This window comes from Megalobrama amblycephala, linkage group LG3 (genome assembly GCF_018812025.1).
Source record: "Megalobrama amblycephala isolate DHTTF-2021 linkage group LG3, ASM1881202v1, whole genome shotgun sequence".
Classification (NCBI taxonomy): domain Eukaryota; kingdom Metazoa; phylum Chordata; class Actinopteri; order Cypriniformes; family Xenocyprididae; genus Megalobrama; species Megalobrama amblycephala.
In genome coordinates, this window is record NC_063046.1 from 14,758,542 (window position 1) to 14,772,922 (window position 14,381).

The window sequence follows — 14,381 nt, forward strand, 5'->3', positions numbered from 1 at the left end:
CACCCCTGACATAAATGCACATTCAGCTATTTACAATGTTTTGATGGAGAACTGTAAGATTTGGCGTTAATGCGATCAGCATTTTACCGTAGTAGTGTCTGCCGCAGGTAAGTGGGTATGTGAGAGGTGTTGCAGAAGGAGATGGGAGAGATTTTATCATATGTTGTCAGGCCACATGGGCTACAGAATAAGAACAGACTGGAGTTACAGTATACTATTTGCCAATGAAAGACATGGACCTATTGTGTTTTAGAGGATTAAAGCTGATGTGCTACTGACTCTCATTACAGGTTCAAAATGTTCTAATGACTCGAATGAGTGTTTAATTTTAACCTTGGGACATGGATCTCAAGGGAGCAGCTCATCTGGGATAGTGAATCAAAGTAGTGTGCTTTTACTTTGGGGGTGTTTTAATAGGCCAAAGCCAACACTAACATCAAAATGCTCATTTAACCTCTCTATAACAATAACCCAATGCTTAAAATGATGGGAAACAAGGTCTGCTGTATTAGTGGACTCATACACTAAACTAAATTTCAAGCTCTCAAGCCTATTAGCTGTTCATCACTCAACCACAATAATTATAGAATAACTAAATTGTGAAACCAGACTTTATTGTGCTTACCTCACTCATTTATTTTTTGTTTTATACTAATTTCACCAAATTTCACTTTCACATCCAGCTTTCTAATAAGAATTCTTCCAAAACCTGCAAAATAATCTTTTTCCCATGCAAATTGGGTCTGACTTGAGGCAAGTAATGGCCTTCTTTGTACAGAATAAATGACATGATCATATTTTTTGATTTAAAAACAATTTAATTTTCATTTTCACAAATTCACAAAACCTGACCTGGTTTAGCTTACCCTGGCTTTTTTAAATTTTTTTAAAAGTACTTTTATAATTTTACTTCTTGTTTACCGAAATGTATTTGAATGTGTAAACCATGAAAGGCCTGGGTGATGTATGGATGAGTTGTGTTTATAATTGTACTACTTACTGAACATGTTTTTTAATCACTTGTATGGTCATAATAATATAACAGCGAATTGTAGCATAATTTGCAAAAAGAAAATCAATTGCACAGCTCTGCTTTGCTCTCTTTATCTTTTTTGTCAATTTTTGCACATGAGAAAATAAACACTTTGCTAGTAAAAAAGCAAAAGAGGGTAATTGTTCTTTTTCTGTCAACTGTGAATGTGAAACCACAGTTTATTTCACAGCACACTGATTTATTTTCTTTCCAGTAAGCACAATAAAGCCTGGGAATGAAGCATGTAAATGAAGTCGCAGATGGAGCTTTTCATTTCGTCTTTCTTGGTCTGCAGGAGTGTTGTACGCTACGGTTTGAGAGCTTGAACATGAGACACTTCAGACGCAATCACTCCAATCACTTTTACATGGTACAGAGGTACAGGAGCGCACCGGGACAATATATAATTATGCTCATGGTTGCAGTTTAACCAAGTTTTATTTGTGTTGTTTTTGTGCAGGGCTCTCCTCTTTACACTTTTCATTTCATGTAAAGAATGAATGTTGGATGTAAACTGATATGTGGAGCACAGAGGTCATTTTGGCTTTAATAGTATCTAAGGTTCAGGGAAGTTTGGGGGGAAAAACCCTTTTCTTTAGTTAAGATCTGTTAGTTAAGAGCATTACACAGTGTAACTGGAATTGCTTTTGTACACCTTTCATGTCCTGTAAATCAGGAGAAAACTGTTTCAGAACCAAAATTTTCATGTCCTGAGTTGGGTGTGTGTGAGGTCTCAGGGCTTTGTATGTTTGTGTGCCTTCAGTGGAGGAGAGAGCAGGACTTTGATTTGCAGCTACTGGAGCGGGCCGTGCAGGGTGAGGAGAGACCCGTCGAACACAAAGAGAGACAGCGCTCTCACTCAGACGAATGGCTTACTCTGAGCAGCACACCCATGAGAGAGTTGGATCTGGAGCCTCTGGACTACCAGCTGGACCTCAGCAAAGAGGTAACCCTACTACGTATAAGGATAGTTCACCCAAAAAGGAAAATTCTGACATAATATCCTTCTTGTGTGGATCAGAACATGCTCAGTAATCATGCAGTTGTGTTGTATGTAGAAAAAGTGAATGTTGAGTGAGACCACAAATGTTGAGTCCATAAAACTGTGCCTAAATTCTCCTTTTCTGTTCCACAGAAGAAAGTAAAAGTAATTTTTAGTTTTTGGTTAAACTATCCTGAGTTTAAAGTAGGGTTGTCAGAAGTACAGACTCTGGTACTGATATTTTAAAAATGCGATGGTACCAGGATTCCCCTCCTAGCATTTTGAGCGCTGTTGAGCGGATTCTTATACACCTCTGATTGGCCGTTGTTTTCACACGCTCAACAGATATGTCTGTGATTGGCTACAATGATCAACGCTTCAATAGACATCTTTGACGCTCTTCATTGAGCGCTTACACAGATACACACGTCTTTCTATCAGCGGATATATTAGGGATCCGCTGATAGACGGCTGCTTTCAAATGCTCTCGTGTGTATCTGTGTAAGCGCTCGGTGAATAATAAAGCAAAGAAAATATTAAACATAAAAGTTTGGACAATAGATTTCAGAATTAGGTGATTGATGGTGTATGTTTGATCTCAATGCCTGTATAGCTGTCAAAGCCTCAAAAGGTGGCCATCCCTGAGCGCTATGTGGACCTGGATCCAGAGGAGCCCCTCAGCCCTCAGGAGATGGAGGCCCGACATCGTAAAGTGGAACGAATCAAGAGCATCCTGGCTAAGTCTAGGTATTGACAGATCAGTCTCGTTTAACACGGCCGCTATTATAGTCATCTTTATAGATGTTTTCTTGCCATTATATAGACTACTATTCTAAAGTTTATGGTTGGTAAGATTTTTTATGTTTTTGAAAGAAGTCATTTATGCTCACAGAGGCTGCATAAATTTGATCAAAAATACAGTAAAAAATAGTGATACTGTGATATAATATTACAATATAAAATAGCAGTTTTCTATTTAGTTATTGTTTAAAATTTGATTTAATCTTGTGATTGCAAAGCTAAATATTCAACAGAATAAAGTGTCACATGATCCTTCAGAAATCATTCTAATATGCTGATTTAAAGGGATAGTTCACCCAGAAATTAAAATTCTGTCATTTATTACTTACCCTCATGCCGTTCCACACCCGTAAGACCTTCGTTAATCTTCAGAACACAAATTAAGATATTTTAGTTGCATAGGGAGCAATGAACACTTCCTCTCTCAAGATCCATAAAGGTACTAAAAACATATTTAAATCGGTTCATGTGAGTACAGTGGTTCAACATTAATATTATAAAGTGACGAGAATATTTTTGGAGTGCCAAAAAAAACCCTAAATAACGACTTATTTAGTGATGGCCGATTTCAAAACAATGCTTGAGGAAGATTCGGAGCATGATGAATCAGTGTGTCGAATCTGCTGGTCAGAGCGCCGAAGTCACGTGATTTCAGCCGTGATTTCATGCGATCTGAATCATGATTCGACACACTGATTCATTTATCCTCCGATGCTTCATGAAGCAGTGTTTTGAAATCGGCCATCACTAAATAAGTCGTTATTTAGTTTTTTTGGCGCTCCAAAAATATTGTCGTCGCTTTATAATATTAATATTGAACCACTGTACTCACATGAACCGAATTAAATATGTTTTTAGTACCTTTATGGATCTTGAGAGAGGAAGTGTCCATTGCTCCCTATTGAGGCCTCATGGAGCCATCGGATTTCAACTAAAATATCTTAATTTGTGTTCCGAAGATGAACGAAGGTCTTACGGGTGTAGAGCGGCATGAGGGTGAGTAATAAATGACAGAATTTTAATTTTTGGGTGAACTAACCCTTTAATGCTCAATAAAAAATCCCCTTTTATTGTATAAGATAGAACAAAATTAGTTGGCAAAGTGCATCTACACATAACAGCACAACAGCAATAGGCACTGTATAACTATGACACAATAAGAGTAACACAGCAAAATACAATACAATAACTTTGGCAAACAAATTGAGGTATTGCATGTAATAATATTGCACATCATTATCTTGCAGTGGCTCTGTATACAATTAGTGCGAAAATTATTTATTATTATCATCAATGTGTAAAATTTCACTTTTCTCTGTTAGTTTAATCTGGTGTACCTGTTTTTTGTTTGTATTTGTGTGTGTAAGTGTCCAGAATATACCTCCTCCGGCAGCAGTAGACAAGCCAGTGCTTCCGGACATAGACTCTGCTCTACAAGAGCAGGAGAGAATCATCACCATGTCCTATGCCTTAGCATCAGAGGCCTCACTCAAGAGCAAGCAAGTGGCAGGTAAACTAACCAGGAGGATTACTGCTCTAGCCAGTGAATTGATCTCCTCAAATTACATGTATCTTGTTAATGTACTCAATCGCATTCCGGGGGGGGGAATGTGAACGCGGGGGCACGGCGATGCGACCGCAAAGGGCACTTTCACTTTCGCGATCAAAGGGGCAGGGGCTCAAGTGCACGCCACTGTTCTATGGATGCACATCCTGTATTTTAAGTGCCATTTAGAAGTCAAATCACAGACAGTACATTTACATTTATGTTTTTAGCAGTAAGAAAAGCACAAATCATGTTAAATGGCAAGTGCAAGGACAGGGACTTTAGAGTGCACAATGTGTGTTAAGGAAGACTAAGGAAGGTGAATTAGAAGCAATTCACACCAGTATGAACTCCATTTGAATAGATTAATTTCAGATATGGTCTGCAGTACACCTTGACAGTTCAAATACTTTGAAAAGATCAAGGTAAATGTGAATAAAACACTTAAGAAACCGTTATTTGTAATGCTAATCTGACAGTGTCAATAAAACTTCCTAAACCATCACGCTGACAACTACGAAATAACCGTGAACGTTCTGAGAAACAGTCCACCCCATTTCAAAACATTGGCAATAGAGGCATGATGAGGAAGAAGAGAGAGAAAAGCCAAGCCTATCAGCCGCAACGTTAATAACTGAACATTATTCCTTATTAGCGCAGATCTGACGAGTAAAGATGCTTGCTAATTGGGAGACATGTCGGATCTTTCAGGCTGGGAGGAATCTCTTGATGAGGCCATTTTTTTCAGAGCCGATCAATGACCCAGTTGAATATGCACTGGGGCTTGTTCGCTCTGCATCCCGTGGCAGCACTTTGAACATCTTTCTGAAATGGCATAAAAGCACACCATCGTTTCATCTCTACTTCTTACAGAGGCCTCACTCACTCTGCCAGGTCTAACCTTCAGACAGGGAGCAGCGTGTCTCTCTTAGTCACACAGATTTGCGGCCAATTCGTCCTGACGTGATGAATCATAATGTGTAAGGCAGTATGGCGTAGTCAACAATTATCACAGTATTTCCATTGGAGAACATGTCAGAATACCTTATGTGAGGGATCTCATCTGTGAAGGCAGATCTGGGTTTTGATCACCCACTGCTGCACTTCTTTGTGCATTTATTTCGAGTTTATGAGTGCAGAAAAAGATTAAAATAGAGCTGTGGCCTGTACGCAAATAGTGTATATATATAAAAAACCTTTCTTTTTGTTAGACAAACTTTATTTTAAAAGTTGAATGAACTATTGAATGTAGAAAACATTACACAAACAAATTAAAGTCCGTTTTTATGCTGGCTGGTATGAGCAATGTAAAATATTAAACAAGAACTTATAATGTCAAGTTTGGTGATGGGGGTCCAATTAACAGGCTGCTGAGCATGCTCAGTTTGATCACTGATGATGATGATGCACTTGAATAATTGTGTTTTTGGTCAAAGCATGTGGACTTATGATGACATAAATATTTATTATTCAGAAATAATAGTTGTTTTAGTTTTATTTAAAATTTATAGTTGCTACCATCAGAGTGACAAGTGTTCTCTCTGGTGACGTTTCTTCCATTTCAATGAGTATATACAACTAGAAGTAACTCTATATAACCTTTTCAGTTTGCTCAACAAACTATTATGTCACTATTATGTAATGTTAATGTTCAGCTTAATGTAATGTAAAACTTGGATCCACAAGTAAAAACATTATTTTTCTAATTTTACTTAGCTTATATTGTTTGACCAACTTTAAATTGATACTACAGTTTTTTCAGATTAAGTTGAGTATACTCAAAGTCCTAAAGCTGGTTTCCACGAAGGTCAACCTGGTTGGAGCTGGTACACCTCCTTGGTTAAAGGAATAATTTGCCAAAAATGTAAATGTACTCACCCTAATATTGTTCCAAAACCATATTACTTTATTTCTAATGTGGAACCAAAAGGAGGAGTACGGATTTCAAGTTTTAAAAAGGATGCAAAAGCACCATCAAGGAGGTCCATACGACTTATGCTATATTCCTAATCTTTTGAATTTAGACGACCAAAATGTAAGTCATTATTTGGTGAGAATATTCTGTTAAGTGCAGTGAGCTGAGCTCGAGAACCAGATCATTCAGGGGTGCGTTTCCCAAAGTGAACTATGGTCGCAAGTTCCGTCATTACCAATAGAGTTCAATGGGATTTACGACCATAGTTCACCAACAATGCTTTCGGGAAACGCACCCCAGATTGGTGAACTGAAAATACATTACTGTTCAAAAGTTTGTGGGTTTTTTTTACATTTTTTTTTTGAAAAAAGTCTCTTTATGTTCCCCACAGCTGCATTTATTTGATTATAATTACAGTAAAAAAGGTAATATTGTGAAATAGTATTATTATTTAAAATAACTGTTTTCTAATTTAAAGGTGCCCAAGAATGCTTTTTCACAAGATGTAATATAAGTCTAAGGTGTCCCCTGAATGTGTCTGTGAAGTTTCAGCTCAAAATACCCCATAGATTTTTTTTAATTAATTTTTTTAACTGCCTATTTTGGGGCATCATTAACTATGCACTGATTTTTTCAGCGCGCCGCCCCTTTAATTCGCGTGCTCCCTGCCACACGAGCTCTCGATTATATTACAGCACATTTACAAAGTTCACACAGCTAATATAACCCTCAAATGGATCTTTACAAGATGTTCATCATGCATGCTGTATGCATGCTTCGAATTATGTGAGTAAAGTATTTATTTTGATGTTTATATTTGATTCTCTATGAGTTTGAGGCTGTGCTCCGTGGCTAACGGCTAATGCTACACTGTTGGAGAGATTTATAAAGAATGAAGTTGTGTTTATGAATTATACAGACTGCAAGTGTTTAAAAATAAAAATAGCAACGGCTCTTGTCTCCGTGAATACAGTAATAACCGATGGTAACTTTAACCTCATTTAACAGTACATTAGCAACATGCTAACGAAACATTTAGAAAGACAATTTGCAAATATCAGTAAAAATATCATGCTATCATGGATTATGTCAGTTATTATTGCTCCATCTGCCATTTTCGCTGTTGTTCTTGCTTACCTAGTCTGTTGATTCACCTGTGCAGATCCAGATGTTACTGGCTGCCCTTGTCTAATCCCTTTCATAATGTTGGGAACATGGGCTGGCATATGCAAATATTGGGTGTACACCCCGACTGTTTCGTAACAGTCAGTGTTATGTTGAGATCCGCGTGTTTTCCGAAGTCTTTTAAACAAATGAGATTTACATAAGAAAGAGAAAGCAATGGAGTTTGAAACTCAATGTATGTCTTTTCTATGTACTGAACTCTTGTTATTCAACTATGCCAAGGTAAATTCAAATTTTTAATCTAGGGCACCTTTAATATATTTTAAAATGTCATTTATTCAGCTAAGCTGAATATTCAGCAGTCATTTCTCCAGTCTTCAGTGTCACATGATCCTTCGGAAATCATTGTTGAAAAATCATTGCTCAAATAACATTTCTTATTGTTGGCAATGTTGAAAACAGGTGTGCTGCTGCTGCTTAATATTTTTGTGGAAACTCTGATATTTTTCAGGATTCTTTAAAAATCCTGAAAATGAATAAAGTTCAGACAAACAGCGTTTATTTGAAATAGTAATGGACATTTTTGTAACAATATAAAAGTCACACAAAAGTATTAATTCTCTTTTTTAATAGTAGGCTAAATCTAATAGAAAAGAATGTTTTTTTTTTTCTGAATTTGGTATTCTCTCATGAGTGTGCCAATGAGAGCTAGTGCAGAAGAATTTCAGTAAATAAAACTAACCTGTTCTTCACAAAAAGTTATTGTGTGGTTTCAAAAGATGTTGAATTATGTTTTATTACACTTTATGATGCTTTTGCTTTTGTGGTGTGTAGCAGCAGTTAACTGTGTCACTAGCTCTCTGTTTGTTACTACTGTACACCCCTCTGTTCCTGTTTCTGCTTTAGCCTCACCGCCAGTTAACAGTCCCACCTCACTCCCTCAACCTCCACCACCTCCTCCTCTTCCTCCCCCCGCTCCTGTTGCCGTCTCTACGGCTCAGTCTGCTCCCCCTCCCCTGAGCAATGGATTTCACTACACCTTTGTCTAATCAGAGAAAAAACAAAGTAAGAACTAACCGCTAACCATTTAGCACACTAATGTGCTTTTGCTAATTGTTCCGTGTGTTTTGACACCTTTTCTGTCTGCATGCTGCATGATTGTGGTTCATCAGGGCTTGTGCTGTACTAGTAACTTCATGTGTAGTGTAGATTGGCCCCCCTCTAACAACTGCCTCCACATCTGGAGATGAAGACGTGTGTGAATTGTGTGCAAATTGGCTTTTTGTGTGCTGATAAGCCTAAAAAGGCATAAACAAATGCTGTCTTTGGTAAATTATTTATAATTAACAAAGTCTCTGGGAATCAAGGAGGCAGCACATATTGTTGTGTTGCCAAACACCACTTGTTTTACCATCTGTAATCTGCAAAGAGCTGATGTCTGTGACTGAAATAATGAACAGAATGGCAGTCAGTGTTGGGGAAAGTTATTTTTAAAAGTAATGCATTACAATATTGCGTTACTCCCTAAAAAAGTTACTAATTGCGTTACTTGGTTACTTTTTATGAAAAGTAATGCGTTACTTTGCATTACTTTTTCTCACCTGTCCTGGGCTTGCTTGTTATTTTTCAGCTGTGCTGCCATTCTGGTTAAAGAAGAATAGTATACAGGAGAAAAAGTTAAACACTCTTATTTCTAAATCTAAAAATAAGTCATTTTTGTTTATTAGTATGGTTGAATTAGATCATTGAAGGTCAGCAGCAAAGACATTGGTTAATAAAGTGAGATTAAATACATAAAGTTAATTATTACAGGTTTGCATACAATTCTGAGATTGCATATCATTGTTTTTATTCATTTTGTGGAATACTGAATTTTTTTGTGCAAGTGAGATGAGTAAATGCATGTTCATGTCTAGAACTACAATAACCATCATGTTCACACAGCGCACACAACACCTCTGCACCTTATTTCTCTCAACATGGAGACAGGAGAGCTGTCAGTCAATAGGCTAAATGTGAAAAAGTTACTTGCGTTACTTATTTGAAAAAGTAATGCGTTACTTTACTAGTTACTTGAAAAAGTAATCTGATTGCGTAACTCAAGTTACTTGTAATGTGTTACACCCACCACTGATGGCAGTCAGCGTTTGTAAAAGGGTCTTTGGCCACTTTACATGCGTTTTTCTTTACAAAGCTGTTTCAGTGCAGTTATGAAAAAGTGTGAACGGCACACTATGACTGTTCCACTTCCATGTGCTTTGTGTGTTCTGTTTCCCAGCATGCCCTAAATCAGTGTATTGCCATGCCTTCTCATTTGACAGATGCCTGCCATGAACTGTTTTACTGTATATATTACTGTCCACAAATAAATACACTTTTGGGTCCCATTACTTCTTTTAAGTCTTAAAGGCTCAAATTTCTTGTTGTATGCCACGAGACCCACTCCTATTGCATTTCCCCCCTTTTTTCTATTAAAAAATTAACAATCTGCCCAAAATAATTAAATATATTGTAGTTTATCAAAAACTGAACTAGCTAGCTCCTACTGAGTGGCTATGTTAATATTAATCACCATTACTGTAAAATTAATGATCAACTTTTTTTGAAGGTTAAAAATCTCCTTTTTCAGACCATTTTTGTTTTATCTTGAGCCCTGTTTTGTACTTTATTTGTGGACACTACCATGATTATACTATATGAGAGATTCGAGTCACCTCATAGCTGTACATTTTATATGTTTATTAGCCAGTACATTTAATCACTAAATGCCTGAGCTGCCCATGTTATTCTGCTGTTTCAGCAGCATTTGAATGAAATTGAGCTGCATGGTGCATGTGTCATGCACATGTTTGTTTGAAGTGTTTAACTCATCATTGTTTTTATGTAATATGCTGCACAGAAAGGAGAGTGGAGAGTGTTTACCTGTCTGCTATTTAGTAAGGTAATCAGGGGCGGATCTTGAAAATTATTTATAGACAAGGGGATGGCATGAGGACTGTGAGAGGTGGAAACACCAAAGCAAACAAGCATTCAATCATCTATAATAAAGGGTTAGTTCACCCAAAAATGACATTTCTGTCATTAAGTACTCAGCCTCATGTTGTCCCAAACCCATAAGTCCTTTGTTCATCTTCAGAAGACAAATTAAGATATTTTTGTTAAACACGGAAGCCTGCACTGCGTTCACTGCGTCAACTGCATATGACAAGAGTTTAAACTGTTAAACAAAGTTATTTTTTTGTTTTTGTCCACAAAAAGTATTCTCATCACTTCATAACATTAAGGTTGAACCACTGTAGTCACATGGACTATTTTAACAATGTCTTTACTGCAGTGACGTTGCTGCCAATGTGTGGTTCAGAAACCCTCAGATTTCATCAAAAATATCTTAATTTGTGTTCCGAAGATGAACGAAGGTCTTACGGATTTGGGACGACATGAGGGTGAGTGATTAATAACAGAAATTTCATTTTTGGGTGAACTCACCCTTTAATCTATTATAGGCTACTATATATCAAATATTCTACATCTATACAATAATTAAAAGCAAGCACCAATGGCACATGTGGATGATTAGTGATCTAATTAAAATGTTGTTTTTACATAAAAAAATAACTTGAATCTTCACTGAAAGTTAGGGTTTGATGAAGCAGGTTACAGCAACACGGGGCAACTGACTTTCAAAGGAACTCATTCACTCTTACTGTTAGATTAAAAGATTTAGATTAGAGAAGTTAAAAAATCCATCTAAAAACATTTACTGTTGTAAATATTTATGTAATATATTTGTGTTGTAAGTGTGCACTTATATTCAATTATGTTCAACATTTAAGAATCACATGTCACAGGATGTCACAGGAAAATTTCAAATGAATGTGAACTTATTTATAGCTCAATTTTATCTGAAACATCTTAAGGCCATTTTCATTCTTATCATTTATTGTGTAGCTTGCAGTTTGTTTGTATTATTAATCATACACAATAGTAGCTTAAATAAGTGTCTTTATAGAAATATAATATATTTTATTATATATTATATATATATAATCTTGAAAAAGGCAAATAAAATTGTCTCTTCATTTCAAATGGGCAGCAATAAAAAAATCATGTCTGGCAACATCTGAAAAATGTTTTATCGGGGTCTATGAAAGTTAAACATTTAATGATCTGTAAGCATTTGGCAGATTTCTATGTACATGAATTATATAAAACTATACTGTCAGTACACCATAGTTATATAAATGGAATGGAAACTGATAGAAAAACATTAGGCTTAAAAGAGTCCTTATCCTCTGGCTCCCTCTATTGGACAGTATTGTATAATTAGTCTGGTGCAACTTCACAGGATCAACAAGGTGCGTGGAATAAAAACAAAGCTGTTTATGGACAATATCAGCAACACTTGTGGTGTTGAGGGGTCAGAATAAACAAAAGATGGAGCTGAAAGGTCAATATTTTATTTCAGCACACAGACCTTCATCAGGGCCCTCTATTGGACAACATTAATATCACAACCTACATTTCAGTTGAAATGACTGATAGATTAGAATTTGCAGTCAGCATCAAAAATTCATTAGGTATCCAATTCACCTTTGGTGCTTAAACCCCTAATAACAAAATATCAATATCTATTAAACACATCAACACATTCTAAATGTCTTGAGCTCATTAGAGTAGGTCTATTGTATATAGAGAAGAATGTATTAATATTATATGGGCTATATGGAAGATATATCAATCACAAGTTTTAGTGTATCAAGTTTAAGAGCAAAAAAATTTCAAATTTGCTAGAAAGAACAGCCAAAAAATCAAAGACTTCCTAACAGGTGGAAATGTCTGAATGTGAGCATTACAAAAGGTCACCCAGAACCACAACCACATAGCAACTACCTCGCAACACTTTAGCAACAATGCAGAACACCCACCTGTTTGTCTATCCTGACCTTCAAACTAATTTTAAAATTTTAAGAAAAGACCTTGTCAAGCCAACATAACTAGGTGGACATTTTTGAAAGATAAATTTTAAGATTTAATTCTTTTAATTCTAAAACTCTGCTATTAGTTTCAGTGGTCAGGATCTACTTATTGGTTTCATTTTATTTCATCAGATGCCAAATATATCCATTATGAAAGTGGGGTGGGCAGTTGAAGAATCCACGACACTGGTCAAAATAAACGATTATATATAAAATTGCCATTTTTTCACGGTAGCTATTTTTCATCTTATTAAAGCACAGCTGCTAAAATGTGGTACAGAAAATGCTGCGTACATTTATATTTTATACTGGGATAAATCAGGGTTGGCAGTGCTTTTTTTTTTTTTTTAGATCATTGCCTGTAGATCCGCCCCTGAAGGTAATGCTTATGTTATTAAAAAAGAAAAAGAAAAAAGAAAATGGCAGTTGAGTTTAAGAGACTAAGCACTTGCAACACAGGGGTTTCAACTCTAACTTTTTTTTATACACCCTAATTTTTGTCTGAAGTATATTGTGTTATTTTGTTTTGCTTTATTTCTTCACATATGACATCTCTTACTCTCTATCTCTTTTCCAGCCAAAGCTGTGTCTGGATATTGAGGTGCTGTCTCATTCTGAAAACCCCACTCGTGGTGGACAAACTTAAACTCAGCTTATCGAATCACATCGCTCACATTTAGAGATGACGCTAGCGCACTTTTGGACTCACATGGGAACTCACTTCTGAAATGCATTTTTGTAGAGCTATTATTTGATATGGACTTTTTGCTGTGGAAACTGCTGTGCATATGCTGTACAAAATCTAACCATGATAACCCAGATATAGAGAGCCATTTTATATACATTATTGCACTTTTAATATGCACCGTATTGTAGAGAACATTTAAAAGCTCATGTTTTACTTCTCAAGGCAAGACAGAAGTTTGGATGGATTTCATTTTGAAATACAATGGTAACATGACAATGACAAAAAAAAGTGTTATACATGTGACATATTATGAACATGAAGGGTACAAAAATGTCAAATGTCGATTGTATTTTGTCAATTCAGATGTTATTCTTACACCAAATCACTTGAAATATTATTTTTATGTATCCAGCACTGCCAGTTTCCAGTTAGCTTGCCAAATGCATTTTATTTTTGTTGACAAAGTTAGGGGGGAAAAAATAACATAAAATAATATTTTCAGACAGGATTTGTGGGAGAGGGGTTGGGGAGGGATATGCCGCATACTTTTTTTTAAGAAACTGTAAATATTAAAGATATTAACAAGCTATTTGTCTTTTATTCTGTTTGTGTTATCAATGAAAGAAGGAGAGACGATTTAGAGGTTTTACATTTGCATTGCATTAAAGGCAGTCATCAACTCCAGTCTCACAGTTATCTGAAATGACACATTTTGTGAATATTTTCTGATCTCACCTTGTGTTTTATTCCCCACATATTCAGTTAATAAAAATAATAAAATATAAGGAAATGGAGAGAACCTTAATTTCCAAATTCCTTTCCCACATATGTGCTTTAACAACTTTTTTTCTTTTTCTTTTTTTTTTTTTTTACACACAGAAAAGAGTTATTAATGTGCTCTCATCATCATTTCAAGGATTTCCTTTAAAATGTGCATTAAGTGTTTTGACAACTATATGTTGACCACTATAAGGTTATAAAGATTATTGTGGTATTCATACTGACTCACTAAGAGTGAAACAAAATTGCTGCTGAATCAGTCAGCAAAATGTGACTGAAGGAGTTGAAATAAAGGTCTCAATCATAAATATATTCTAATATTTTACCTATAAATAATAAATTGCATTACATTCTAAAGTCCAGATTTAAATCCTATTTAACATGCATTTCACCAGCTGAAGAGGAGACTAAAGGCAGAAACTCCCCAAAACAAGCAACTGTTGAAAATGGCTGCATTCAAGGCCTGGAAAAGCATTTCAGAGTGTGAAAACCAAGAGTCTGGTGATGTCTATGGGTCACAGACTCGCTCCTGTGA

At 35.9% G+C, this 14,381-nt stretch overlaps 1 protein-coding gene across 19 annotated transcripts in view; it reads left to right on the plus strand.

Annotated features, from left to right (window-relative positions):
• The window catches only part of plekha7b (pleckstrin homology domain containing, family A member 7b), a 138,109-nt gene extending 124,456 nt beyond the window's left edge, over nt 1-13,653 (plus strand). For 18 of the 19 annotated variants that reach the window (XM_048184133.1, XM_048184132.1, XM_048184136.1 and 15 more), the window contains 5 exons: nt 1,797-1,979; nt 2,629-2,762; nt 4,184-4,326; nt 8,309-8,467; nt 12,956-13,653. In XM_048184133.1, coding sequence (XP_048040090.1) covers nt 1,797-1,979; nt 2,629-2,762; nt 4,184-4,326; nt 8,309-8,451 — 603 coding nt within the window. In that variant the 3' untranslated portion in view covers nt 8,452-8,467; nt 12,956-13,653. The remainder of the gene's footprint in view (nt 1-1,796; nt 1,980-2,628; nt 2,763-4,183; nt 4,327-8,308; nt 8,468-12,955) is intronic. The other variant, XM_048184137.1, reaches the window with a different exon arrangement.
• Nucleotides 13,654-14,381: the final 728 nt, after the last annotated feature.